General features: G+C 52.7%; 1 protein-coding gene across 3 annotated transcripts; it reads left to right on the top strand.

Moving 5' to 3' along the window:
• The first annotated feature begins 301 nt into the window (after positions 1-301).
• SLC43A3 (solute carrier family 43 member 3) lies at positions 302-25909 on the top strand. 3 transcript variants are annotated; one of them, XM_015542269.2, is made up of 13 exons: positions 302-451; positions 3708-4074; positions 4316-4445; positions 11061-11107; positions 12454-12530; positions 12752-12844; positions 15232-15371; positions 16661-16758; positions 18060-18251; positions 18502-18621; positions 22547-22733; positions 23356-23479; positions 24748-25909. In XM_015542269.2, exons 2-13 carry the CDS (start codon positions 3891-3893, stop codon positions 24847-24849), a joined length of 1494 nt encoding a protein of 497 aa, XP_015397755.2. In that variant the 5' UTR covers positions 302-451; positions 3708-3890; the 3' UTR covers positions 24850-25909. The 3 variants fall into 3 exon arrangements, with proteins under 3 accessions (XP_015397755.2, XP_007092680.2, XP_042814297.1); XM_007092618.3 differs by having other exon boundaries at positions 304-451; positions 18078-18251; XM_042958363.1 differs by lacking the exon at positions 302-451 and adding an exon at positions 2980-3040.
• The last annotated feature ends 299 nt before the right edge of the window (positions 25910-26208 follow it).

Here is a 26208-nt window from a genome sequence, read left to right as displayed (position 1 = left end):
GGGGGGGGAGTTTGGGGGGCGAGGGGTGGGGGGCCTGCACTGGAAGGTGGCCCTGCTGAAGACCGGCCACTTGCTTGTGCCCAAGGATGGCTTGGTGCAGCTCATCCGAACTGCCTTGTTTGCCAAACCATTCTTCCCCGATCTAAATACACACCCCCTTGCGACAAAAACATCCGCAGGGTGGACCCTGGATATCCAGACATGATCATGGGAGGGAAAAGCCCCCCAGCACCGGTACTTGTACGGGAGGCAAGAGATCCAGTTCGGTGCTTTCCTCTTCCCTCCGATGCAGTAATGTCCCATGGCTGGTGTCCCAGGGCCTGGACTGGCCCTCACCAGTCGGCTCACTGGAACTCTAGCCTCTGAGCGGTTTTGAGCAGTTAAGTAGTGTCACCAACTGGGGACCGTGGAAATCAACTGCTGCAGCGGAACGGTGTGGGTCTGGAAGGAGGTAACGTCCGGGTGAGAGATGATGAGCGTCTGAGCAGGACAGCGGTCAAGGATGGATAGGAGGTGTATTAAGGGGTAGGATCAATAGGACGTGACTGACATGGGCCCAAGTCCAAATGCCTTCACTTAGCTGGCCGCTCCGGCTTTGAGCCACTACCATGGCCAGTCTCTGCTCTAGCTCGTTCCTGAATGTTCTCCCTCTGTCAAGGCTCCACGCCTTTGGATGTGCTGGGCTGGCTTCTGCCTGGGTTTCATGGTCTGACTCCCTAACTAAAGAATGAGTTCCTTGAGGGAAGGCGCTGAATCTCTTCTCTCTGAATCCCAGCCCGGCCACGAAGCCTAGCGCACCCTGTCTATTGGTTGAGGGAATCAATCAATAAAAAGAGACGCAGGGTGAAGGGGAAGGAAGGAAGTAAAGAGCAAAGGAATGAAGACGTCGGGCGCCCCGTCAGACCTTGTTATAATCAGTCCTCTCTCTGATGTTACACATCAATCCTCATCGGAGCGAGGCAGCAAGTGATGGGAATGGCGTCTGCCTCAGCTAGCTGCTGGAACTCGAACCAGATAAAATGGGAACGCTTCAGAGAACATTCTAATATTCTGTCCCAACAATTTCAGCAAGTCTGTCGCATGACTAGAGGCAGTGCCTCCTGCAGACATTGAGGCAGTGTAGGGTGGGGACACGGGGAGCCCCTCCCCCTGCCCCGAGATAACACGATAAGGAGGACGAAGCCCCAGTGACCTGTGCCAAGTCCCGAGCTCCAGTCCTGGATGCATAGACAGCCCATGAGCTGGGCCTTTCGGACCTGCTCCTGCAGATTTACATTTTAAAATCTCTCTCTTTGCTTTGACTTTTTTCTGTTCCTCCCTTGCTATTCCCACACTCACTGATCCCCCCAGGTCCTCAGGAGACCAAAATGTAAGCCAGAGCAGGAGAGAGGGCTTGAATTAATTTCAGTGTCTTTGTGTCTTGCAGTAAGATAGAAAAATCTGACATCTTAAGGCCTGTTTGTCCCCAGGTGGCTAGATTTCCTTATGGTTGTTTCCATCAATGAATTTTTTAAGACAAGATTTGTTTTCTCTAATGTCCGAATATCCGATGTTAAGACTGGGAGGGTTAAGAGCACAGGTTTGGGGGTCGGGCAGACAGTGAGACTTTGTAGGGTGACCCGACCTTGGTCAAATTCCTTCGAAGTCCCCCTCAAAGCTGCTTCTCTGGCCGTTTGCGGATCTGGAAACTGGAGAACCCAGGATCATCTGCAGTCTGGTGATGGCCTACCATACCTGCAAGGGTTTCATAAACTTATCTCATATTCCTTTGGTGACAAATATTGTAATTAAGGTAGTGTGGTCCTCACCTTCCAGGTAGGGCAGCCAAGAGCTTCCCCGGCGCTGTGGTGAGTACCTGGGTATAGGACCTGGGGTGAGTGCCCCTGACCCATGCAGGCAGTCACTTTGGTGGGCACACTTTCTTTATTCTTTGTGCTTTGGTGGAGATCTGGAAAATACTCTCTGGTCCGGGCCGTCCACTCTTCTAATCTCTTATTTCTGTCTCATCAAAAAGAAGTGTGGGCTTGGAATAGCTCGAGTCCCTGGCCTCAGGGGGAATCCAGAAGGCTGGGCGTGGGGGTCTGCAGACTGCATGGAATACGCAAGATGCTCTCCCGGCAAATACAGCTTTTACTGGGGAACCGGCCGCACAGGTCAAGGAAGCTGTCAGCCCTCTTGCTCTGGGCCGGAATGATAGCCCCACAGCTGGCTCAGCTGCCTTTCTCATGCTGATCACAAGCTCCAATGGGCAATTATATGTGTCTTTGATTAATAAAAAATGGAGCAATGAATGAATACTTAATAATGCAGTCTGGCGAGTACAATCTTTCAGAACCTGGGCTGGGGGTGAGGCAGGAAGTAATCAAAGGGGTCCTTGGGGGTGAAAAGGCAAGGGCACCCCACGGGAGTGGGGGGTGGGGTGAGATGGGTTCTGGAAAACAGTTCAGCCCCGGTCCTTGGCTCTCTGCCTCTGTGCTGGGGATTTGTCGGCAGCCCTGGGAGCCTGAGATCAGGACAGAGGTTTGAGCGGGTGGGCAAAAGGGCGGAAATGTGTTCTGTGCCCACCCTAGTGGTCAAGCTAAAGGGCCTGGAACAGGGGGTCTGTGTGCGTCCGTGTGTCTGCCAGTAGCTGTCTCCTCCATGTGCGCGGGGTGTTTGTGCTCCTTTCCGTGGGGCTGCCTGCGCGAGCAACAGTTTGAAACTAATTTGGTTAGGGGAGGGCGGATGGACAAAGGGGCCAGACGGCTGAAGAGGATAGAGAGAGGAAAACACACACTGCTGGGGCTGGCGGGAGATAACGGACTGGAGATCCAAGGGCCAAAACTGTGAGCAAGGGAGAAAGGAAGTGACAGAGAAGGGGGGGGGTGGTGGGTGGACCTCCCCAGACACTGCCCCCCGCTGGTCAGGGCCCTTCCGGACTGGAGCAAGGCGTGGGTGGGGGGTGGGGGTGAGGGCGGGGCTGGGAGGGGCGGCGAGAGGCGCGAATCCAAAAGCCGAAGGGCGCGGGGTGGCAGGGGAGTCCCAGCGAGGCGGCTGCCGGGTAGGGCGCTGGGGCCACGCGGCGTGGGGGGGGTGGGGAAGGGGGGGGAAGCGGAGGCCGCGGACCCCTGCGGCGCCTTCTCGGGGAGCTTGGGAGGGAGGTGCAGGTGCCGGAGGGGGTGCCGGTGGGGGTGCGGGTGCGCAAGGGTCGCGGGTCCCCCGGGGCTCCCTTTGGGCAGAGGGTGACACGCGGCAGAGGGTGACACGCGGAGAGGCAGGAGGAGTCCTAGCCTGGGTCAGGGAAGGTCCCGCTGGAGTGCGATATTTTAGGCTTTCCACTGGCTTGTGCTGTGACTAACTAGCCCACATGACCTTGGGCAAGTTGACAACATCCCCTGGACCTGTTATTCCCTTGTCAGTAAACTGAAGAAAACAAAACGCTAACTTTGCCAGGTTGTTCGAGACTTTGTGAGGACATATACGAAGTGTCACCCCACCCCCCTCCGGAATTGCCGCTGTTACTATTTCTGTGGACGGTCCCCAGACCTGGGCTCAGTTCCTCCTTCCCCACGTGCTGCCAATGTGGGGCAGAGAGGCTTTTTTGCAGCTGTTTCTAACAGCTGGCCTCTCTCCCCACCCCTCCGGGGAACCCTCCTTCCACCTCTACCTTTCCCCCAAGTCCCCCCCCCCCCCCCCCGGAGCCAAGCAGCCTCTGCCTTATTTTACAGGATCCGGACAGTCTCCCACTGCTGGTTTTTTGCCCAGGCCCAAAACAGCCAGAACCACAGCCTCCTTGAACAGAAGGGCTTGCCAGAGGAATTTTCCAAGTGCTCAGAAGGCCAGCCCTCGAAGCTCTGTGGTCAGCGCGGGAGGCCCCCTGTGAGATTTGGGGACCGGCTTCAGCTCAGGCCATGCAAGGCCAGGGTCTGTGTCTCCGAGTGGCCACCCTGCTGACAGGGCTGCTGGAATGCCTCGGCTTTGCAGGCGTCCTCTTCGGCTGGGCATCACTGGTGTATGTCTTCAAAGCAGAGCATTACTTTGACGAGCTGTGTGAACCAGATGCCGGGGCCATGGGCAACTTCACGGCGCAGCCTGGTAAGGGACGTCCCTAGGGAGGTAGAGTCTGGTTTCCAGGCAGTAGGAAGGGGCAGGAGGGACCCCACCCCCTGCCCACACCGCCAGCCTCTCTGTGCCGAGCAGAAAGGAGTGTGCGCCTCCCCACCAACTCCCTGACCTTGGTCTAAGAGGTACCTGGGGAGGGAAGTACCAGCCCCCAAGGGGTAATTAGGGGCTGTCACATGTCAACTCCCTGAGATCTCCCCTTTCTCTCCTCCAGACTGCAAAGCCCAGGATGAGAGGTTCTCACTTATCTTCACCCTGGGGTCCTTCATGAACAACTTCATGACATTCCCTGCCGGCTACATCTTTGACAGGTTCAAGACCACCGTGGCTCGCCTCATAGCCATGTAAGTGCCAAAGGCCCGGCCTGGGCAGACATAGGCAAGAGGAATTCTTCCGGGAGCGGCCTCGCTTGGAGGGAGACCCGGTCAGGCAATTGGGCCGCGCTGCCCGGCCCTGTCCTGGCAGCTGTCAGAAATAGCCCAGGATGTGGACTCTGTGTGGATCCACCCTCTTCCCTGCACCCCTACTACCCTTTCCTCTGCCCTGTTCTTCCTCCGTTCCATGTGAATGTAAATTCAAGTTGAGCAGGAGCCCGGGCCCACTTCCGGTGAGGGTTGGCCTGGTGCCTGGGTTAACATCACGGAACCTAAAATGGTCACTCTGCCTTCACCCCAGGGATCCTTGTCTATATGTCTGATAAGACCTCACATCCAGGTCCCCCAGGCTTCATTGTCATCCTCCTCACCATCTACCCCTGTCACTCCCCAGACACTTAGTAAGGTTAGGGTTAGGGTTAGGGTATCCCCAGTGGTGGGAGTGCCCGACCCCCTGATTGGAGGGGAGACGGTGGGGGTTTCATGGAGGGTAAGGGACCTCGCCTCGCCCGTACAGGGTGGCACTGCAGCTGGCCAACTTCAGCGATAAGCAGTGGCCTGGTGAGGCCTTGATAGGACCCAGAGCAGGTGCCTCCTGGCACATGCATGGGAAATGAGCCATCAGATGGAGGGACTGCAGGGCTGCCTGATAAAGCCAGTTCCTGCTCTTTAAGACTTTGTCTATAGAAAGACTTTATCTCAGTCTGTCTTGGTCCTTGGCTCCCTGTCTCCTTCCCACCCTTTCCTTTGTCCCCTCCCTCCCCTCTGGCCTTCGGATGTTCGGAAAAACTCTGTCCTTCCTGCGTTTCCCTTTTGCTTTCACATAGAACACTTACTTCGGACACATCAGGTCACCAAGTATGTGGGGTTTTTCCCCCACATGAAGCAATTCTGTGACGTCAGCTGGTGTCCTACCATTTAGGCCGGCTCTGACGCTATCCACCTGGAGAAAGCGTCAGATCTTGTAGGTTCAGGGCCGGGTCCCACAAGACTGCCCCCCATTTCACATGCCGATTGCAAGGAGCAGGCCCCTCAGGTTACCCCCAGCTTTGGTCCGACTTGGCCCCAAATCGGAGGTTCCCATGACCTTCTCCCTCCTGGGCTGGATTATTTGCTAGAACAGCGCACAGGACTCAGGGAAACACTTAGGTTCTAGCAGTTTATTAAAGGATCAGATAAAGGATACAGATGAAAGATACAGGTTCGGAAGCACTCTGAGCCCCATCCTAACGGGATTTTATGGAGGTTTCTTCATGTAGGCTTGATCGAGTATTAACCGTTTCCAGGCCCCCTCCCCTCTCTAGAGAAGTAGAGTGAGGGCAGCTGAAGACTCCCAAACTTCCAATCATGGCTTAGTCTTTCCAGTGACCAGTGCCCATTTAGGAGCTGTGCGGGAGCCTCCTGGAGTCACCCCATTGGAAGAAAAAATGTTCCTAGTGCCCTTGTCATCGAGTTTACAAGGGTTTTAGGAGCCCTGTGTCAGGGATCCGGGACAAAGACCAAATAATGTATTTCTTATGATAAACCACAATGCCACAGTGCACTCCTGGTCTTTGAACGTGGGTCCCTTGTAGCAGAAACGATCATAAAGGTCAAAAGATACCGGCACATTATCCAAAACACATTCAGTCATGAATAACTACCCAGGCCCTCGTTGCAGCATCTGAAAGTGTCTCCCAGGGCCACTTATGCACAGGCTTCCATTTGATCTTGTCAGGTTCCAAAAGCAGGCGTGGTCTCGGCATTACATACCTTTACCCTTCAGGCGTCTGGTATCATTGAGCTAAGGCAACATGCCCTCTTGCCCTGAGCCGCTTTCGAAGCGTTCGTGTAACACTGGATTTCCCTCGCCACAGAGCCCGCTTATTCATCCCCTTACCGGCTACCTTTCCCTTTCTCCGTCCATACCGTAACACTTCCACCTTTGGAAGGGGTGTTCGGTTTCTCCACGGTGCGGATCTGGACCACAGGCAGAAGCACCCGTCCAGCAAGTGCCTCCCTCTCACCCCACCCCCTTTCAGACAGGGCAAGGTTACACAGGGACAGAACCAGCGGGCTGTCTTTCCCACCAGGCAGTGTGGTGGCATTCACCGTCAGTCCCAAATTTGGCAGATAGAGGGACAGCAGGTCTGCCCCACCAGGCCCTTAGGAATTCTAACATGACGGTGAAAAACATAGTTTCTTGCTTAGGAATCATCCCTGCGTCCAGCCCTTGTCGTGGCAGTCCTGGCCCTGTGGCCACTGTGTGAGGGAGGGAGAATTCCTCTAGCCACTGTGCTAGCTAGGGGAAACGGTCCCCGTTCAGACGTAGAGTCCACCCCCCTTAAGACAGTCGGGTGAGGGGCGCCTGGGTGGCTCAGTCGGTTAAGCGTCCGACTTCAGCTCAGGTCACAATCTCGCGGTCCGTGAGTTCGAGCCCCGCGTCGGGCTCTGGGCTGATGGCTCAGAGCCTGGAGCCTACTTCCGATTCTGTGTCTCCCTCTCTCTCTGCCCCTCCCCCATTCATGCTCTGTCTCTCTCTGTCTCAAAAATAAATAAAAACATTAAAAAAAATTAAAAAAAAAAAGACAGTCGGGTGAAAGAGAGACAACCCCTTCACATAAAGCCTGTTCTCTTATCTTAGTGCACCCCTCAGATGCCGTAGGGATTTCCATAGGGCTGTGCCCTGTATGGCCAGGTTTCCAGTGTCCTCCTATGTGACCCTATGGCCAGGCCAGTGGGTCGGTAAGAACCCGAAGGTCGGGGCCTTTTCCATTGTAGATGTCTTTCCTCTCTGCTAGGACAGCAGCATGCAGTTCATTGAGCCCCCTGAGCTGATCTGTCTGTACCTTTTTGGATCAGAGTGGGGCCTTCCAAATAGGATGCTGTCCATTCATCTTGGAACACAGCCAAGTCGCTCTTTGTTGGTTAATCGAGAGTTCTTTAGAGGGCACCGTCCAAGGGGACGGTAGACTCCATCTGTTCCCCACATGGTTCCAGAGTCCGCCTTAGGGGAAAAGAGGCTCCCTGTCCGTGGTGTCTCCTCCGTGCCGTCCCCAGGCAACACGATCCTGTTTAACCATTGCTATTTTTAGTATGGAATTCTTCTGGGCATTGCTGTCCCCATTAGAGCATTTCTCCGACATCATGCTAGCCATTGTGGGTATTTCCTGTTTTAAGATCATTTGATGTACTTCGGTTATCTGTGTGGATTCAGTTAATGTCTGAGAGCAAGACAATAGATGCCCCTCAAACGGAAATTCCCTCGTCTGAGATGCCAGTCATTGTCGCTGGGAGGTAACCACAGACTTTTGCCATGAGTCCCAGTTTACGCTCCCCATAAGGTCATGGCACAGGGCATTTGTCTTCTACCAGTATTCCACCTTCTATTCCACACCGTCTGGGCTCAGGCAGTCTCACTGGCTCCCATTTAACATGCTCCGTTAACATGAAGGGCAGATTCACATGCCTTCCCGTCTACAGGGCTAGATGTGTCCTTGCCTGGACACACACAGCGGCCACCCCCATAATACAGTTCAGGTAAAGGAGAGACCAGCATTCTCACAAAGCCTGTCCCAATGTGCTGGGTCTCCTGTGAACGTTTACCCTTTCTTCCATCAACCCTTCTCTTCCTACCCGGAGCCTCCTTAGGACTTTGTCAGCAGCTGCTTTCCCACATCAGATAGGGGAAGGGTTCCCGGCCAGGCAGAGTATGCATTCTCCTAAGACATCAGGTGAGGTAGACACAACTTCTTTACAGAACGCTTGTTTAAACAGCCCAACTTTCATAGCGTTTTTATGCCCCTTAATGTTTATTTTTGAGAGAGAGAGAGAGAGAGAGAGGAGAGCAGAGGAGGGGCAGAGAGAGAGAGGGAGACACAGAATCTGAAGCAGGCTCCAGGCTCTGAGCTATCAGCACAGACCCTGACACGGGGCTGGAACCCACGAACCATGAGATCGTGACCTGAGCCAAAGTTGGACGCTTAACCGACTGAGCCACCCAGGTGCCCCTGTCTTCTGGCTTTTAACATTTTTGTAAATGGGGATGAATAGAATGGACGTGTGTGCAGGCACTTTAATGCTGGGAGCCATCAGGGGTCCCTTTGGCTCCCTGCCCCCCGCCTTAGGCAGTGTTGTATTAACACCTTTTAACCTTATCAAATGTCCATTTCCTTTATTGCACATGTCTATAACCCTCTGAAGATTTCCACCCTCCGGGGATGACCTCATGACTCTCCTCTGTTTCCTCTCTGTTCCACCACCCCCATCGGGATTTGCTTTCTTCACCTTATTCCTTAATAACTGTTAAAAATTTTCTACTCTTCTAAGACCAGTCTCTTGATCCTCCCCTCCCCCTTTCCCCATTCTTCTGTTAATTGGCCTGATATATTTATTAGCATCTATAAGACCCAGGAGGGGAAGCTGAGCCAGCGATTCAGTAAGCCTTTCCAAACTGTTTTTTGTCCTTTTGCAGCAATAGGTTTTCATGGGGTGCCCACGTGAAAGGGGCCCCCTTCACCACAGCATTTACCTCTGAGATCTGGGCACAGGTCACCATCAAGCGACTCCCACACAGCTTGCACACAAAGGGGATTAGCTGCCCCATCTGGACTGTTCCATTTGTAGAGGGACACCACCTTACAGTGGTTTCTATCCAGTCCACCGGGCTGGCTGTGCCCTCAGGAATAACCTCCTGTGTGTGTGGATTGTTCCATAACAAGCTACTGGGTCCTGCATCAACCCAGACCCGTGCACTTCCAGTCTGCTGCATTCAAAACCCAGGACACAGCCCCCAGGTCAGTCACTGACCCAGCCCATTTCGGTAAAGGATCCCCAGGAAGCTGAGGGTACCCACCCACAAAATGTAGCAACTCCTTTGCACCATGCCACTCCTCCCAGCCACCATCCAGGTCCGTGGCTTTGCCTCCTCCCACACGGACTACCTTCTTGGGGACCAGAGGTCTTAGAGGAACTTTCTGTTGCTCCTGCATAATTTTTCCCTTGGGGGTGACTTGGAGGCTAATGGCCGAAGCTCAGAGTGCCCCAAATCTGACCTCGGTCTAGCATGAGGATCTGAGCCGGCACTCTTTTAATTTCGTCTTTGCTATCACGGATCCCGGTAACCAAGAACTTGTACGTTTCAGCTTTTGCTTATTACCTTGCACTTTGGTGAACCCACTCCCCAGGAGTTGGCTCCATTTCTGAATTCGGTTGGTAACTTTTCCCTTTAGTGACTGATTATACTGCAGCCACTGCTCCACACCCCGGTCACCACGGGGCCACCTGGGAGCCACCCAGGAGCCAGGGGCTCTTCATCCCCCATGCTTTCATCCTTTCTCTTTCTGGACGCACATGTTTCTTTGAGCCTGGGCCGTTCTAGCAACTCCCGCTTCGCTGACACCAACTGTATTGGAAAATCCTACATATCGCCTCCTGCATTTCTCCTTGACTTTCAACAGAACACTGTCCTCCTGACACGTCCGGTCACCACACGTGTGTGGGGTTTCCCAAACCATGCAATTCTGTGACACCAGCTGGGTGCCCTACAATGTAACTCAGCTCTGACACCATCTACCTGGAGCCTCAGATCCCCCAGTTTAAGGGCTGGGTCCCATGAGTCTGCCCCCCAACTTCAGATGCCGATCACAGGTGGTAGGTCCCCAACTCACCCGCAACTTTGGTCTCACTTGGCTACAAATCAGACGTTCCCATGACTGCCTTTCCCTGGGACTGGATTATTTTCTAGAATAGCTCGTAGAACCCAAGGAAACATTTACTTATGTTTACCAGTTTATTAAAGGACGTGATAAAGGATACAGATAAACAGCCAGATGAATAGGTATGTAGGGTGAGGTCTGGGACAGTCCTGAGCACAGGAACTTTTGTTCTGGTGAAGTCTGGGCTGTGACATCCCCTCAGCCTGTGGTTGTCTATACCAGCCCAGAAGGTCTCCTCACGTAGGCTTGATCAATTATTAATCATTTCCAGCCCTATTCATCATTTCCAGACCCTTTCCCCCTTTTGCAGAAGTGGGGGGCAGGGCTATAAATACCAAGTTTCTAATTCTGGCTTGGTCTTTCTGGTGACCAGCCCCCCACCCGGAGCCATCCAGGAGCCGACCCGGAGTCACCTGATTAGAACAGAGATGCCTTTCATGCTCTTATCACTGAAGAATTTACAGGTGTTTTAGGAGCCCTGTGTCAGGCACTGGGGACAAGGACCAAATGTGCATTTCCTATTGTAAATCAAAACATCACACTTAGGCATGGCTTCTCTTACCCCATGCCTTGCAAGACCCCCAAACTGCTAAGAGATCCCCATAACCTTGGGATTGTGGGTCCTGAAATCACAGTGCCCTAGAATTTCTAGAAGAGTCCACTCATTTCCTTATATAGAAAAGGCTCCAGAGGCCCAGAGAAGGGCAGTGCCTTACCCAAGATCACACAGCAAGGAGGAATTAGAACTCTAAGTTTTTTTGCTTTGTAGACCAGGCCCTAATCCCTTTCTCCAAGGGATTGGCTGTTGGGACCCCAAGTGGGAGGACCTTGGCTCTATCTTCTCTGTCTTTTCTTGACATCATTTTCCATCTCCCATTGTATGTTTCAGATTTCTCTATACCAGTGCCACCCTCACCATAGCCTTCATCTCTGCAGGTGAGTGCTATCAGATGGGTGGGAGGGACACAAGGTCAGGGGCACTTGGTAGATGGGAAGCTGATGGGTAGGAAACACTGACCCCCACAATTATCAGAGATCCACAGACTTGGAGCTTGAAAGAATCTTTGAGGGAGTGATTGCCAGTCTATGAAACCAGTCTAGTCTACTGAGAATGCAAAAAAATAAGGACAATGGAGGGATTGCTTCAGACAGAAGAATTTATTTGAAAGATTCCGTCCTTCATCTTGTCCGTGTTAATGTGTTCTCTTTTTATTTTATTATTTTTTTAAATGTTTATTTACTTTTGAGATAGAGAGAGAGACAGAGTGCAGGTGGGGGAGGGGCAGAGGGAGACACAGAATCCGAAGCAGGCTCCAGGCTCTGAGCTGTCAGCCGAGAGCCTGATGAGGGGCTCGAACTCACAGACCTTGAGATCACGACCTGAGCTGAAGTCGGACACTTAACCGACTGAGCCACCCAGGCTCATGTGTTCTCTTTTTAAAACAAAAGGATAGTATGGAAGATAGTTCTTTTTGAAAATACCCTTACTTAGTAGGGCAAAAGTCAACAACCCTATCGTAGTTAAAAGTTTTTGTTTCAAATTTTACCGGTTTACGGACATAGAAAATTTCCACGGTCTGGGAATTTCAGTCGGGTCGGGTTCATTCTCCTCTTCTCCCATTGTGTAGAGGAGAAAACTGAGGCTGGAGAGAGATGCCTTGCGAAGACTTGTAGGGGGAAGTGCTCTTTCCTGGTGTCTTGGTTGTGCTGGCCAAGCACACGGGAAGTGCTCCAAGTTTAATGAACCAGGGAAACACAGTCCATGGCCATTTCGTGCTCGGATTTCACAGCACCCCGTGCGATAGGAAGAGCAAAGACGGTTATTCCCATTTAACAGATAAAGTGACTGAGTCACAGATTCGGAATCCAGCTCAAAGTCATGCAGTAAATTAGAGGCTGGCCTTGGGGGCCGAACCCAGGCTTCTCTCCCCGGCAATATCAACCATAAAGAGAGGGGCTGTTGTGGCTTAATGAGGGAAGGGAACAGTGGCTTCGCTTGGAGTCTTGCCTCTGCCTGTAGGCGTGCAGTTCTGCTACAGACCGAGGACCACCTTCTGTGGGGACGAAGTGGCTCAGGAGACCTCCAGAGGGTCCCTCTGCAGGGACATTTGGGGGAGCCCTGACCACCATCTTAAGATTCTCAGAGGATGCTAGAAGGCTGGCTGGCATTGGGGCCCTGACCCCAGGATTGTTGGGGATTTGGAGCAGGTGGGAGCCAGAGTCTGGGGCCCCACGTTTGGGTCGCACTGTGACACTGTGACCTCTGTCTTTGACTGTTCCAGACTCGGCCTTCCTGCTCTTCCTGGCCATGCCCATGCTCACTGTCGGAGGAATCTTGTTCTTGATCACCAACCTGCAGGTGTGAGCCTGCCCTAATGCCAGGCACCTGGCGGGAGGTTGGGGAGGGTGGAGGGAGGGACAAGCGCTGTTCCGCATTGGCCACCTCCTGTGGGGTTGGCTCAAGCCAGGGCAGCGGCTCCTGGCATGGAGATGGGTCTGGGTAGAGTAAGGGCCTGGTGCATGCTGGGTGCACAGGAAATACTGTTTCACGGACAGATACGTGATTCATGTGTTCTCTAGGTTGGGAACCTATTTGGTAAACACCGCTCGACCATCATCACCCTCTACAATGGAGCATTTGACTCCTCCTCGGCTGTCTTCCTCATCATTAAGGTAAAAAATATCCGTTAGCAACATTTACGGAACACTTACACGTGCCAGGCACTTGTCTTGTGAACTTGGCATGATTTCTTTCCTTCGACCCTCCTGCAGCCAGTAAACGTGACTCTTGAACTTGAGCCTGGACCTGTCTGCTGCTAGAGCCTCACCTGGTAGTGATTAGGCTCTTTATGCCTACCTAGGAGTTTTGGGGAGAGGTTATGGTGTGCCCCGGCTGGTGCTAGGCCGAGGCTGGGAGCCCTTTGGAGTGGGGTGTTTGAACCTGTGAGCTTCTGATTTGGACAAAAAAAGTGAGAGGTAGCTGGTGGGAGCAGCGGGGGCAGACACAGAGGCCTCTCCAGCTCTCCTACAGGCTGATTTGGGGGCTCAGGGGGTAGGGGAGAGGCCGTTCCCAGTGTTATCAGTGGCTCACCCAGCAGCCACTCCACCTTCTTCCTTACTAACAATTCTATCTGGGCAGTGAGGTGCCAACCCAGAGGATGAACCCTCATTGATCTAAGCCAATTGTGGCAATCCCTGTCCCCCTTGCTAGTGATGGGTAGAGGTGGTCATATTATCCAGTCCTTGTTAATGAGATGAAGGGTGTATGTCCTGGAAGAGTTTAGGGGACATTTCCCCTCCCTGATGGAAGGTGAGAGCGGAGCAGACAGCCTTTCTCCTTGGCCCCCCTTCCCACTTTTTCTCTTTGAATGTTGTGATGGCAGGATGTGATAGCTGGAGCTGTGGCAGCTATGCTGTGATTATGAGGCAACCAGCTGGAGGACACTAAGGATGACTGAGTGGAAGGAATGAAAGAGTGTGGGTCTTTGACGCTCGAAGCTGCCTAACCTGGGACTTCCCTCCAGGCTTTGTGTTAGGCCAGAGGCAGCTGGCACAGCCCATGGGCCATCGGGAAAGAGAAGAGGAGCTCTGGGAGTCACTACTAGACATGAGACTAGCTTAGTCCCATGAGCGCCTTGGCTTGCAGGGGCACCCAGAGACTGAGCCCCAGGGGCACTTACCCAGGCCTCTCTACCCCTGGTATAAGAGTCACTTTCCTGGTTCTCCCTCCTTCCCCTGGGTGTGCCTTCCTTTCTCTCTTCCCTCCTTAGAGGTGGAAGGAGAGAGAATGACAGAGCAGGAGCTGAGTTCTCCATTTGATCTGACCTTGCTGCTGCTTCCTCTGACCTAGAGAAGTTCATTGCACCTCTCTGGACCTCACTTCCACCCCCTGTGAAAGGAGGACATTGGGCTACATCAACGGTTTTCAAACTGGGTGTTGAGGAACACTGAGGGGTTCTCTTTGATATTATGTCGGTCACCAAGGAGAACGAGGGGGAGGATGACTGGGTTCTTCCTGCCGGTGTGTTTCATAAGTTGAATTTTTGTGTAAAGTTTTGTTTGAGAGAAAGGACTTGGCTGCTGTTAAATAAGATAAAAAAGCAGTAGGCTGGCAGGTCTCTGAGAAGCCATATTAGGAGACTCTGCAAGGCCGTGGTGACGGGTGACGTGATGGCTCCCCTGCTGGTTGAGCCATGGGGTGAGGGTGAGCCTGTGTGTGGGTCAGGCGTCTTTGATCAGCGTTCAGGGTGGAAGGCAAGAGCCTGTGACAGGCTGGGGCTCCAGCCCGTACTTCTTTTTTTTTTTTTTAATTTTTTTTTTTTTTAACGTTTATTTTTGAGACAGAGAGAGAGAGACAGAGCATGAACGGGGGAGGGGCAGAGAGAGAGGGAGACACAGAATTGGAAGCAGGCTCCAGGCTCCGAGCATCGAGGCTCCGGGGCTCGAACTCACAGACCGCGAGATCGTGACCTGAGCTGAAGTCGGACGCCCAAGCGACTGAGCCACCCAGGCGCCCCAACAGCCCGTGCTTCTTACACTGACTTTTTTTGTGGGGCTAAAATACACATCACATAAAATTTACCACCTTTACCATTTTTAAGTGTGCAGTTTAGTGGCATTGAGGTCGTTCACACTGTTGTGCAACCGTGACAACCGTCCCTCTCCAGGGCTCCTTTCAACTTTGTAAAACAGAAACTCTGTACCCGTTAAACACTGACTTCCTGTCCCCCCTCCTGCCCCAGCCCCAGGCCACCGCCCTTCTGGTTTCTGTTTCTGTGCATTGAACTGCTCTAGGGACCTCATGCACGTGGAATCATGCAGTATTTATCCTTTGTGCCTGGCTTATTTCACGTAGGAGAGCGTTCTCAAGTTCACCCATGTTGTAGCGCGTGCCAGAACCTCCCTCCTCTTTAAGGGTGAATAAGGTCCCGTTGTATGTATGTGCCACAGCTCGTTTACCTACTTCTCTGCAAATGGTTTGCTTCGACCTTTTGGATGTTATAACTAAGATTGCCACGAATATGGGTGTTATGCTGACTTTTCCCCTTCTCCTTCTGCAGCTCCTTTATGAACAAGGCATCAGCCTCAAGGCCTCCTTCATCTTCCTTTCCGTCTTCAGTGCCTGGCATGTCGGGCGTACTTTCCTCCTGATGCCCCGAGGGCACATCCCCTATCCGGTGCCCTCGAACTACAGCTACGGGTAAGGACTGTGATCTGGTGATCGTGGGCCAGAACCTTTCACCTGACCTGCGGCAGGAAGCCAGGGGTGGGACAGATGTGACCTCCTGTCACAGGACAGGAGGACTAGACTGGGGGTGTATCAGCTAGCTATTGCTGTGTAACAAACTATGCCAAAACTCAGTAACATTAAGCATTTCTTATTTTTCATGAGTCTGTGGGTCGTTGGCTAGTTCTACTAATCAGAGACAGACCTGGATGGTGTTGACAGGCTCACTTATGCCTCCGGTCATCTGGTGGGCTAGCTGGGGGCTGGCTAGTGAAGATGGCCTCCCTCATATGGGGTTTGTCTGGCAGTCATTCAAGGTGACAAAGATGTCTGGGTCACGTGGCTCTCATCCTCCATTAGGCTAGTTCCGAGGTTCCAAGAAACAGTGCAGACGTGCACAGGGTTTCTTGGAATTGGCCCAATATCACTTTCGTTGCATTCCCTTGGCGGAAGCAGGTCACAAGGCCAGCCCCGATACAGGGGCTGTGGAAACAGAGCTGCAAAGTCCCATTGCAAAGGTTAGAGAACAGAGCAGGTGCAGAAATGTGACCATTTTTCTAGTTAGCACCACAGGGGGTGGGGGGAGGGGCATTCATTGGTGGTCATTTACTATTTGCCACACCCCTTGTGCCCTCTGATTTCACTGAATGATAATCCTCTCAGATAGATATCCTTATCTCCCCTTTCCAAGTGAGAAAATGAGGCTCAGGAGGGCTAAGTCTGAGCCAAGTTTCCATAGCTGGGAGGAGGCAGAACTGGGATTTGAACCCAGGCCTCGCCCGCTTTACCCACACTTCCAGTGGTTCCCAAACTTTGCTGCATAATAGAATCATATTATGGTTTGATAATGATAAAGGTTTGATAATGATAATGATAATGACAATGATATGGTTTGATAAAGGAAGCCTGGGGCGCCTGGGTGGCTCTGTCGGTTAAGCGTCTGACTTTTGATTTCAGCTCAGGTCATGATCTCACGGTTCGTGAGTTCGAGCCCCGTGTTGGGCTCTGCTGTCATCTGGGAGCCTGCTGAGGATACTTTGTCTCCCTCCCTGTCTGCCCCTGCCCCACTCGCGCTCTCTCTCAAAAATGAATAAAAAATAAACATGTAAAAAAGTTACGGAAGTCTGGCTCCTGTGCCCAGACATTCTGCTGCGACTGGTCTGGGCTGTGGCCTGTGCAGTGAAATTTGGGAGTCCCTGCAGCCTGAATCTCAGGCTCAGCTCTCAGTCCTGGGGTTGGGCTGGGGGCTTCTGTGTCCATAGCCTGTGCTCTGGGAACGACGCCAGGGAGGAAGAGAAGAAAACGGCAGAGTCTGAAAAGCTGGAGCTGCAGTCCAAGGAGTCCCTTCCAGCAAAGGAGGGTGAGTCCTGCGGGTTCAGCCCCGCGGCTGACCTGGTGCTCTGCCTCCAGAGCTGCCCCGGGGACTCAGAGTCACAGAAGGTCCGTCCAGGAGCACCTGGGTGGCTCAGTCAGTTATGCGTCTGACTTCGGCTCAGGTCATGATCTCACGATTCGGGAGTTCGACTCCTGAGTCAGCCTCTGTGCTGACGGCTCAGAGCCTGGATCTTGCTTCACATTCTGTGTCTCCCTCTCTTTTTGCCCCTCCCCGTTCATGCTCAGTCTCTCTCTCTCTCAAAAATAAATAAACATTAAAAAAATTAAAAAAAAAAAAAGGAACGGTCCATCCAGAAGAGGATGTGGGGGGTCTTCTCCACCCCACCTCACCTCCCTTTTACAAGAGGGTCCATGGAAGGGCATAGACCTCTGTGCTTTCTCTTTCTGCCCCTCTTCTCTCTCCTAGTCTCATTAGACGTCCTCCCAATCCCCAGGTCATTTGCCTTCCCCTCCTCCCACCCCTCAGTCCCTGAGTCTGCCTTGTTTTTGTCCCGTTGCCTGTAGATGTCCCGCCCAACTCCCCCCTTCCCCCTTCGACCTCTCTCATCCCCTTGCCGCCTCCCTTCCTTCCTCTGTTTTGGGGCTTCGGTTACAAACATCCCAAAGCACTGCCAACAAGGTAGAAGCAAGAACAGGATTCTGGGAAAGCTCACAAAATTAAGGGGAACGTGAACTTGCCAGGCCCCGGGAAGAGGAGAACCAGGATGCCCCTGGGGATCCCGGGCTAAAATCACAGCCAGTCGGCCTCGCCAGGGAGAGCGATCGAATTGGTCAACCCTGGGTGAGGAACAGGACACGTCATTCACAGCCCCACCCGGACCACGAGGACTCAGGCAGGGGACGATTTCCAGAACAGACTCGGGATCCTGGTACTGAAAGCACGGGAAGGGGCGCGAGGGGCTGCTGAGACAGTGGCTGTCCGCCTACTAACCCTCACCTCGTCTCCAACGAACGTTCTGTTCTCCTTGTCTTTCTCTTCCCTGTCCTGGCTGGGAGAGTGTTGGTGCAAGAAGTGTCATTGGATCCGAGCTGCGAAAGACAGATGGGGTTTCAGCAGATGGAGGGGGGACGTGGGTGGGTCATTCACGGTGGTGGGGCCGGGATAACAAAGGTATAGGGGTGGGGACGTGCTGTTTACTGGCAGCTCGGAGAACATGCCAGATGAGGCCTGGAAGCCAAGAGAAGGTGAGCTCACTCCTTAGGCTGCCCTGTGAGGCCCCTACACTCCTGCCCATCCCACTCCCGTACCTTGTAATTTATGCCCAGATCCTTCCTCTCCATCAGAGGCGCTGGGACCAGGGAAGCAGCAGGAGCCCCGCTCTTTCTGGAGCTATGCTCTCTCTCAGCGCTTCGCCTGGCACCTGGTGTGGCTGTCTGTGATACAGCTGTGGCATTACCTCTTCATCGGCACCCTCAACTCTCTGCTCACCAGCCTGGCCAAGGGTGACAGGGCGCTAGGTACGTGGCAGGGCTGGGGGTGGGGTGGTGGTGCAGCCCGCCTCTGTGTCCCTGCCGGGGACTTGGAACCTTGAGGCGGGGTGGGGGAGGGGGGCGTACTGAGCTTGGTGGGGCTATGTGGTCTGGAGGAAGGTCTGAGCAGGGGTGTGGGGAGGAGGGACAGGCAGGGCAAAGGCAGGTGGGGAGAGTCCTCTCCCGTAAGGCAGTGCTGGAAGTTTCTTACCAGCCACCCCCTGTTTGCCCTCTGCAGTCAGCGCCTACACAAACGCCTTCGCCATCACTCAGTTCTTCGGAGTGCTGTGTGCCCCCTGGAACGGCCTGCTCATGGACCGGCTTAAGCAGAAGTACCAGAAGGAAGCGAAAAGCACAGGTGAGGCCTGGAGAACCCGGAAGAGGAGGAATCTTCATGCGCTGCCAGAGTCCCCTTCTCTTTTGTTCTTAATCCTTCTCTGCTTGCATCCATCCGTATTCATCCATCCACTAGTCACGGAGTGTGAATTATGTGCAAGCCATACTTCTAGATTCCACAGCGGACGGGACAGGGATGCCCTTGTTCTCAAGCTGTTCTCTGCGTAGAGAATGGAGAAGGGCAGGTGATCAGGCGTTGCCATCCATGCAGTCAGCTCCCGGGGTGGGGGTGATGGGGACACATAGGCACAAAGCCTGTGCTGGGTGAGGATGCGGATGATGTCAGGGAAGGCTTCCTGGAGGAAGTGGCTTCTGAGCTGAGGCCTGAAGGATGAGCAAGAAGTGAGGAGAGGAAGAGGAGGGCCCTGGGAGAGCAGCCCAGGAATACGCTGAGGTCAGGATGGTGAAGGAGCTAGCAAAATAGTGGGGGAATCTGGGGAATCCCAGAGGGGATGTCCGGCTGACCCAGGGCTTAGAGAAGGTGCTGAAGGGGGGGAGGTAACAAGGGGCAGGCGGTGCTGAGCCAAGGAGCGTGGATGAGACCTTGGATTCCGAGACCAGAGGAACAGGGGGCCGCTGAGGTACCCTCTTCCCCCGCACTGTGCCTCCTACCTCTGCTGGTGTGTTTTGAGATAGATCTCAGGCATCAGATCCTTTCCTCTGTAAATACTTCAGTTTGGGTCTCTAACAACAAGGCCCTTTTTATGTAAACGGTACCGTCATGTCATGGTCACGTACAAAACCCAATAATTTCTTAATACCATCTAACATGCAGTCCCGTTCAGATTTCCCAAATTGTCTCAGATATGCCTTTTTTTTTTTACAGTTGGTTCCTTCAAATTACGATGCACACGGGGTCTGCGCTGTGTATTTGGTTGATGAGCCTTCCGTATCTTTTTGCATTTGTATGTCCCGTCCCCTCCCCCCACCTTTTGTTTCTTCTTGTTGTTTATTTGTTGAAGAAACTGGGTCATTTGCTCTGTCAGATTTCCCCCAGATTGGATTTGGCATCCTTTGGTATCATTTAAAAATGTTTCTTTGATTGGGTATTTCCTGTAAACAGGCAGATTGGAGGCTTGAGGAGACGCAGTTTAATATTTTTTGGGGAGCATGCTTCGGAGGTGGAGCCTCGGGCTTCCTCTGGTTCCTATCAGCCCCTGGTACTCGCTGTGTCTGTTCTTACGATGTTAGGATTGATCAGTGGGTCCAGACATTGCCAGTCTGATGCACCCATTACCGAGTTTCCCATCAGCCTTTTGGCTAATGATTTTAGTCGCTCCTGGCCATCACTGCCGGGATCCATTATCTTATTAGGGTTGCAAAATGGAGATTTTCTATTTCTGTCTTTCCTTCTGCTTTTACTTGCTAGAGTTCCTCCCGAAAGAAAAGCTTTCCCTCATTGGCGGCTTTGTACCCTGAAATAAGTGCTTGGCTTTTCCTCTGTTTACCAGTTTCAGAGTACTGACTTGGTGCCCTAGCAACCTCCAGAGGTGATGAGCTGTCACTTCTCCATTGTTTCATTCATTACTTTATTTCTTAACGTCATTTCTCTTTTAAAGTCTCATTTTAAGTATATTTGACAGGGGCGCCGGGGTGGCTCAGTCGGGTAAGCGTCCGACTCTGGCTCAGGTCATGATCTCACAGCTCCTGAGTTCGAGCCCCGCATCGGGTTCTGTGCTGACACTGCGGAGCCTGCTTGGGATTCTCTGTCTGCCTCTCTCCCTGCCCCTCCCCTGCTCCTACTCCGCCTCTCTCCCTCTCTCAAAAACAAATAAACATTAAAAAAAAAAGACCAATTTAAATATATTTGACATGCTTCCATCCATGTCTGTCACGATTCTTCTTTATGCTCGAATCGGTCCATCTTCTTTGGCCACTGGGAACCACCAGGTCAGAGTCTGTGTCCTTTCACACAGCGCCAGTGGGTTTAGAGACTGTCTTACTCCCTAACACAGTGACATGTTCAGATCCGTGTCCCGGGGTAAGTTTCCTGCCCCGGACCTGAAGCAGTCATTTCCCCAAGTAGTCCTGGGTCCCTTTAAGTGGGAAATGGTATTTAAAGACTGCAGTCTGGATGCTAGAACTTCCAGTTCTCCTGGGTTGTCTGTGCTTTGAGGCCTTGGAGAGAGGTAACATTTCAATTCCAAGTTTACTTTCTTGGGGCACCTGGGTGGCTCAGTCGGTTAAGTGTCTGACTCTTGATTTCAGCTCAGGCCACAATCTCACCATTTGTTAGATCGAACCCTGCATCCGGCTCTGTTCTGATTTCTAATTTCTTGGGAGAAATTAGAATTTCTAAATTCTTGGGAGAATCCTTGGGATTCTCCTCCGCTTGCCCTCTTGTGCTCTCTCTCTGTCTCTGTCTCAAAATAAATGAGTAAACATTAAAAAAAAAAACCCAAAAAACAAAGTTTACTTTCTTGATTTTATATGTGTCTCTTTTCTCTTCCTCTGAAAATCGTAGTTCCTAAATAATGCTATTTACATATACTGCATACACTTTCTCTATATGCTGTGCACGGTATACATATACACATGTATAGTATTTTAGAAATATATCTTATACATAATGCCTGGCTTCGCAATATCAGTACTATTAATAATGATTGCTGAGTACTGTTGCCCTTCCTTCTTCCCTTCCTTCCTTCCTTCCTTCTCCTTAAGATATATCCCAAAGAGATGTACAGTCAAATTACTGTGTTTTAAGAGTCACCATCTTGACATATATACATGTCCATTGGTTTCTGAGTTTTTGCAATTGCTTTGTTTTCGTCCTATTCTTTTTTTTTTTTTTTAGCGTTTATTTATTTTTGAGACAGAGAGAGACAGAGCATGAACGGGGGAGGGTCACAGAGAGAGGGAGACACAGAATCTGAAACAGGCTCCAGGCTCTGAGCTGTCAGCACAGAGCCCGATGTGGGGCTCGAACTCACGGACTGCGAGATCATGACCCGAGCCGAAGTCGGATGCTTAACCGACCAAGCCACCCAGGCACCCCTCGTCCTATTCTTTTAATTTAATTTAATTTATTTTTAAGTTGATTTATTTTGGGAGAGAGTGCAAGCAGGGGAGGGGCAGAGAGAGAGGGGGAGAGAGAATCTCAAGCAGGCTCCGGGCTGTCAGCCCAGAGCCTGACACGGGGCCTGAACTCACAAACTGCGAGATCATGACCTGAGCCGAAATCAGGCTTAACCCACTGAGCCCCCCAGGCACGCCTAATTGTATTTTTAGTCATTTACTAGCAAACAATTCTATTTTTCCAAGCTGTGAAACAATATATTTGAAGAAGTTTCGTTTCCCTTCCTGTTCCCTGGACCCCCATTCATTCCCTCTTTCTTTAGGTAATTATTTTTATGGCTTTTTAAAGAAATGCAGAAGATATATGTCTAGTCCGCATTCTCTGAAGTATTATTGTGCCGTTGCAGATGATTACAGGATATTGTAACGCACACCCACATTATATTTTGTTTCGCCCTCTCTTGAGTGAAGGTGCCCACTGCACGCTGTGGCCCGTAGCTCTCTCCCTCCCGAGGGGGCTCCGGGACACGGCCTCCTCTGGCCCCGTCAGCTGCTGCCCATCCGTCCTGTGGCTGCGGCACTGATGTTGCCATCGCCCGAGAGCTACATGGAATAGATGGCTGTGGCTTGGAGGGGCCAGAGCACGTGACCCACGGACCAGGTGGAGTCAGTGGGGGTAGAGAGCAGTGGGTGCACTTGAATGGCAACTGGGGGATGGATTGGAGATGAGCATGTGGGAGGAAGAGGTTTCTGCCCGGACGGCTGGCGGGGCGGGGACGGTGGCTCGACTTCCTCTCGCATCTTTGTGTCCCTTCCCCATCCTCCACTGTGCTCGCCTCCATGCGCAGCCTCTTTTTCCTTTGGACCAGGGTCCTCGGCCATGACGGTGGCCCTCCGCTCGGCGGTGCCTTCTCTGGCTCTGACGTCTCTGCTGTGCCTGGGCTTCGCCCTCTGTGCCTCGGTCCCCATCCTGCCCCTCCAGTATGTCACTTTCATCCTGCAAGTGATCAGCCGCTCCTTCCTCTACGGGGGCAACGCAGCCTTCCTCACCCTCGCGTAAGTGGGCTTGGGGTGCATAACACCACCGGGGATTGCGGGCGCAAAGGGAAGTGTGCTGGATGGACCTGGGGCTGGTCCAGTGAGGGAGGCAGGGTCTGGGAGCAGGTGTAGAGGGTGGGATAGCGGGAGAAGCTGGTGGGAGGGATAGAACGTTCACAAACTGGAGCCTTCATATCAGCTCTCCTCTCTGCCTTTCTTATCTACCTGTACACCCTCCAAGGCCCGCTTCCGGGTCAACTGTCCCAGAGTCAGAAAGAGAGTGTCTTCCTTCTTTGTGCCCTTGGCACTCTGGTCCTGCCTCCTCTGAGAGTGCACCCATCACCTAGCAAATACTGACCTGTTCATGTGTCTGTCTTTTCCTTGAGACCTCTGTGGGCACAGCCTGTGTCTGGGTCCCTGCTGTTTCCCCGGGGCCCCGCACAATACCTCCTCCATGTTCTGTGTTTGAGCAAAGGTGAGGGGGGAAGAGATGTGTGGGTGTTGGGTGTGGGTGAGTGAAACCAGGCCTAGGACTGGGGGACTTGAGAGAAGTGGCTGCCACGGGCCCACCACGGCCAGGCCCCTCCTTGGAAAGAGGGCTTCTGGAGCTCACCGGAACCCTGTTTGTCTCTCTCCCCAGTTTCCCTGCGGAGCACTTCGGGAAGCTCTTTGGGCTGGTGATGGCCTTGTCAGCCATTGTGTCTCTGCTCCAGTTCCCCATTTTCACCTTCATCAAAGGCCCCCTTCAGAACGACCCTCTCTACGTGAGTACTGTGGGGAGGGGCGTGGCCCTGGCCTTAGGCCAGCAAGGACATCTAGATTGGGGTGCCTCAGCGGGGCCCCCACAGGGGGCGCCCCACATCTGGCTGAGATGGTTCCTTTAGGAATGTTTCTGCACATGGGGGCATCCTTGGTCTTATTTCTCAAACTGGGGTAGCAGGGGACCCCTGCCACAAGGCAGGGGTACCTGAAACTACAAGACTCACCTGTGGGGTTGCCAAGAGATTTGGGGAGAATGTAGTCTTCATGTGTGTGGAAACAAGCAGACGTACTCTGGCAGAGAATGTAAAATGCTCACAACATTTCAAATGAAAACCGACGACTTGAAAGACATTTCCTGCTTGCGGGGCCCTGGCCTCGGCCCTGGGACTACAACACGCATCGGCTTCCACGGTTATTCCGAGGGCTGGGAGCTCTGTACCCTCACCCCTGCGTCCCCACACTGGAGGGGTACTCATAGGCCCAGCCCTGCTGGTGTGGTGGTTCACCTCTCTGCAGATTGAAGACATCAGTTCAGGGATTTGGGTTCCGTGACTTAGACATTCAGAAGCACAAAGCCAAGGAGCAGAAATCGTTTGACTTTGAATTTCATATTCCGACCACCGCACAGCTCTGTTAGCCTCGTTTAAAAAAGGGTAGCAAGGGGCTCCTGGGTGGCTCAGTCCGTTAAGCGTCTGACTTCAGCTCACGTCATGATCTCATGGTCCGTGAGTTCGAGCCCCGCATCGGGCTCTGTGCTGACAGCTCAGAGCCTGGAGCCTGCTTCTGATTCTGTGTCTCCCTCTCTCTCTGCCCCTCTCTCACTCATGCTCTGTCTCTCTCTGTCTCAGAAATAAATAAAAATTAAAAAAAAAAAAGGGTAGCAAAGTGTAGAGCAGAAGCGTAAGTCAGTCATTGGGAGAAAAAAAAAGGGACTGAACTTCAGAACTGAGGAGAATGCCTCGATTGTGACGTCCGACGAGCCTGACCGTATTCAGAAGACATGTGTTCCAGCCACTGTCCCCAACTTCCCGTGTGACCTTGAGCAGGTCGTTGAGCGCTCTCAAGACCTCTGTTTCTTCATCTGTGAAATGGGCATGATATCCCTCCCCAACTCTGCTCTTCCGGGCAGAGAGGAAAAAGAAGTCTTCCCCACCCCCACCCCCCCCCCCCCAACCCCGGGCACCGTAGTGTCTCAGGAGAAAGTCGAGGCTGTTCCTTTGTTGGTGCTGCTCAGAGTTCTGACCTCACCCCTCCCCTCTCTCCCCGCCAGGTGAACGTGATGCTGGTGCTGGCCACTGTCTTGACATTTGTCCACCCCTTTATGGTGTACTGGGAGTGCCGGCGGGAACGGAAGTCCCCTGCGACTGCCTAGCTCTGAAGCTCTTGCTTTTCATGCTGAGGACGCTTTGCTAATCTTTCCCCACCTTGGAGGACCCCGTGTCCAGGCGCGCTCTGCCTGCCCAGGCTATTGGTATTAATTGGCCATTGCTGTTTCTTTGAAAAAATAAAAGACGTTTCACGGCCAGCTGACACCTAGATTAACAAGAGAAGAGGCCCCGTTGCCACGCTGATTGCTGTCAGACGGACCCAGAGCAAAGGCCCATGGAAGTTCTTAGTTTCGGAGCAGGAAGCACATGACCTTGGTAGACACCCGGTCTAAGGGGAGGTGATGTGATGGGGAGGAGGTTTGTCACCTACTTGTTCGGACCTCTTTGGCTGTGAGGCCTCTGTGTGTCGAGCCCTTTGTGCCAGGTAAGCTTCCAGGTGAAGAGTACGGTTGTCGTGACCTTGGCGACAGGGCCCGGCCCTTGGAGGGGGCTCCCTCTATTATTTACGTTGGGCATAACAGAAAACATTTCTCTGGGGAGTAATCTTATAGAAAAATAAAATCTCTCTGCCTGAGGCAACTACTGGTGTGGGTCTCACGGCTTTGGGCTGGTGTGTGCACGTGTGTGTGCATGTGTGTGCTTGCTTGTGCTTCCCCCGGGGGGGGGTGCTCCAGCCTGGGGAGTGGCCGCAGGAGTGGGGCAAAAGAACCTGGGTGCAGCATCCCCAGTGTAGCAGCTGGACCCAGAGGTGGAACCTCAGACCGGGACCCACTCTCCTGGTCCTGGGACATGGGCCTGATGCTTCCTTCCTTTGCCTCCTCTTCCTCCCCACCCTCCCCCAACACTCCACACCCCCAGCCGAGAGCCCTAGATGGAATCAGAAGGTCCCTGTGAGTCTCAGTTCCGGCACTCAGCCGCCGGGAAGGTCCCGTAACCACCGTGAATCACAATTTCCTCACCTGCAAAGTGTAGTTAATCATTTCTATCCCCGAGAGCTGTTGTGAGAATTTAAAGTAATTGCTGCTAAAAAAAAAAAAAAAAAAAAAAAAGAAGAATAAAAAGTAAAGTAATTGCTGCTGCCTAGCACACGGCAGGAGGACATGAGCATTTTGTTCCTTTATTTACTCATGACCAGAAAGGAGAGGGGTAGCCAGGGGGGAGAAGGTGAGGGGCTGGGAGGGATAGAGGGTAGGTGGGTGAGATGGAGAATTTGGAACACGCAAGCAGAGGCACTAGGAGAGGATGGTGAGGGGGAGAGGCTGTCAGGCAGACTGATTTGTTCATTCATTCATTCATTCATTCAACTACTGTTTTTTGAGCTGCTACAGTGCATCAGGCACTGTCCTAGGTTCTGGAGGCACGAAGATGCCCAAGAGTCTGAAGTCAGCTCTTCTGTGAAACTG

The sequence above is a fragment of the Panthera tigris genome, chromosome D1 (genome assembly GCF_018350195.1).
Source record: "Panthera tigris isolate Pti1 chromosome D1, P.tigris_Pti1_mat1.1, whole genome shotgun sequence".
NCBI lineage: Eukaryota > Metazoa > Chordata > Mammalia > Carnivora > Felidae > Panthera > Panthera tigris.
This window is presented reverse-complemented; position numbering and strand designations above follow the sequence as displayed.

Bases quoted from the DNA above. Each gene is read 5' to 3' on its own strand.
- SLC43A3 (XM_015542269.2), top strand. From the start codon at position 3,891: ATGCAAGGCCAGGGTCTGTGTCTCCGAGTGGCCACCCTGCTGACAGGG. The intron at 16,759-18,059 runs GTGAGTCCTGCG...ATTTATGCCCAG, and splicing joins GTCCCTTCCAGCAAAGGAGG to ATCCTTCCTCTCCATCAGAG. The intron at 18,622-22,546 runs GTGAGGCCTGGA...CCTTTGGACCAG, and splicing joins GAAGGAAGCGAAAAGCACAG to GGTCCTCGGCCATGACGGTG.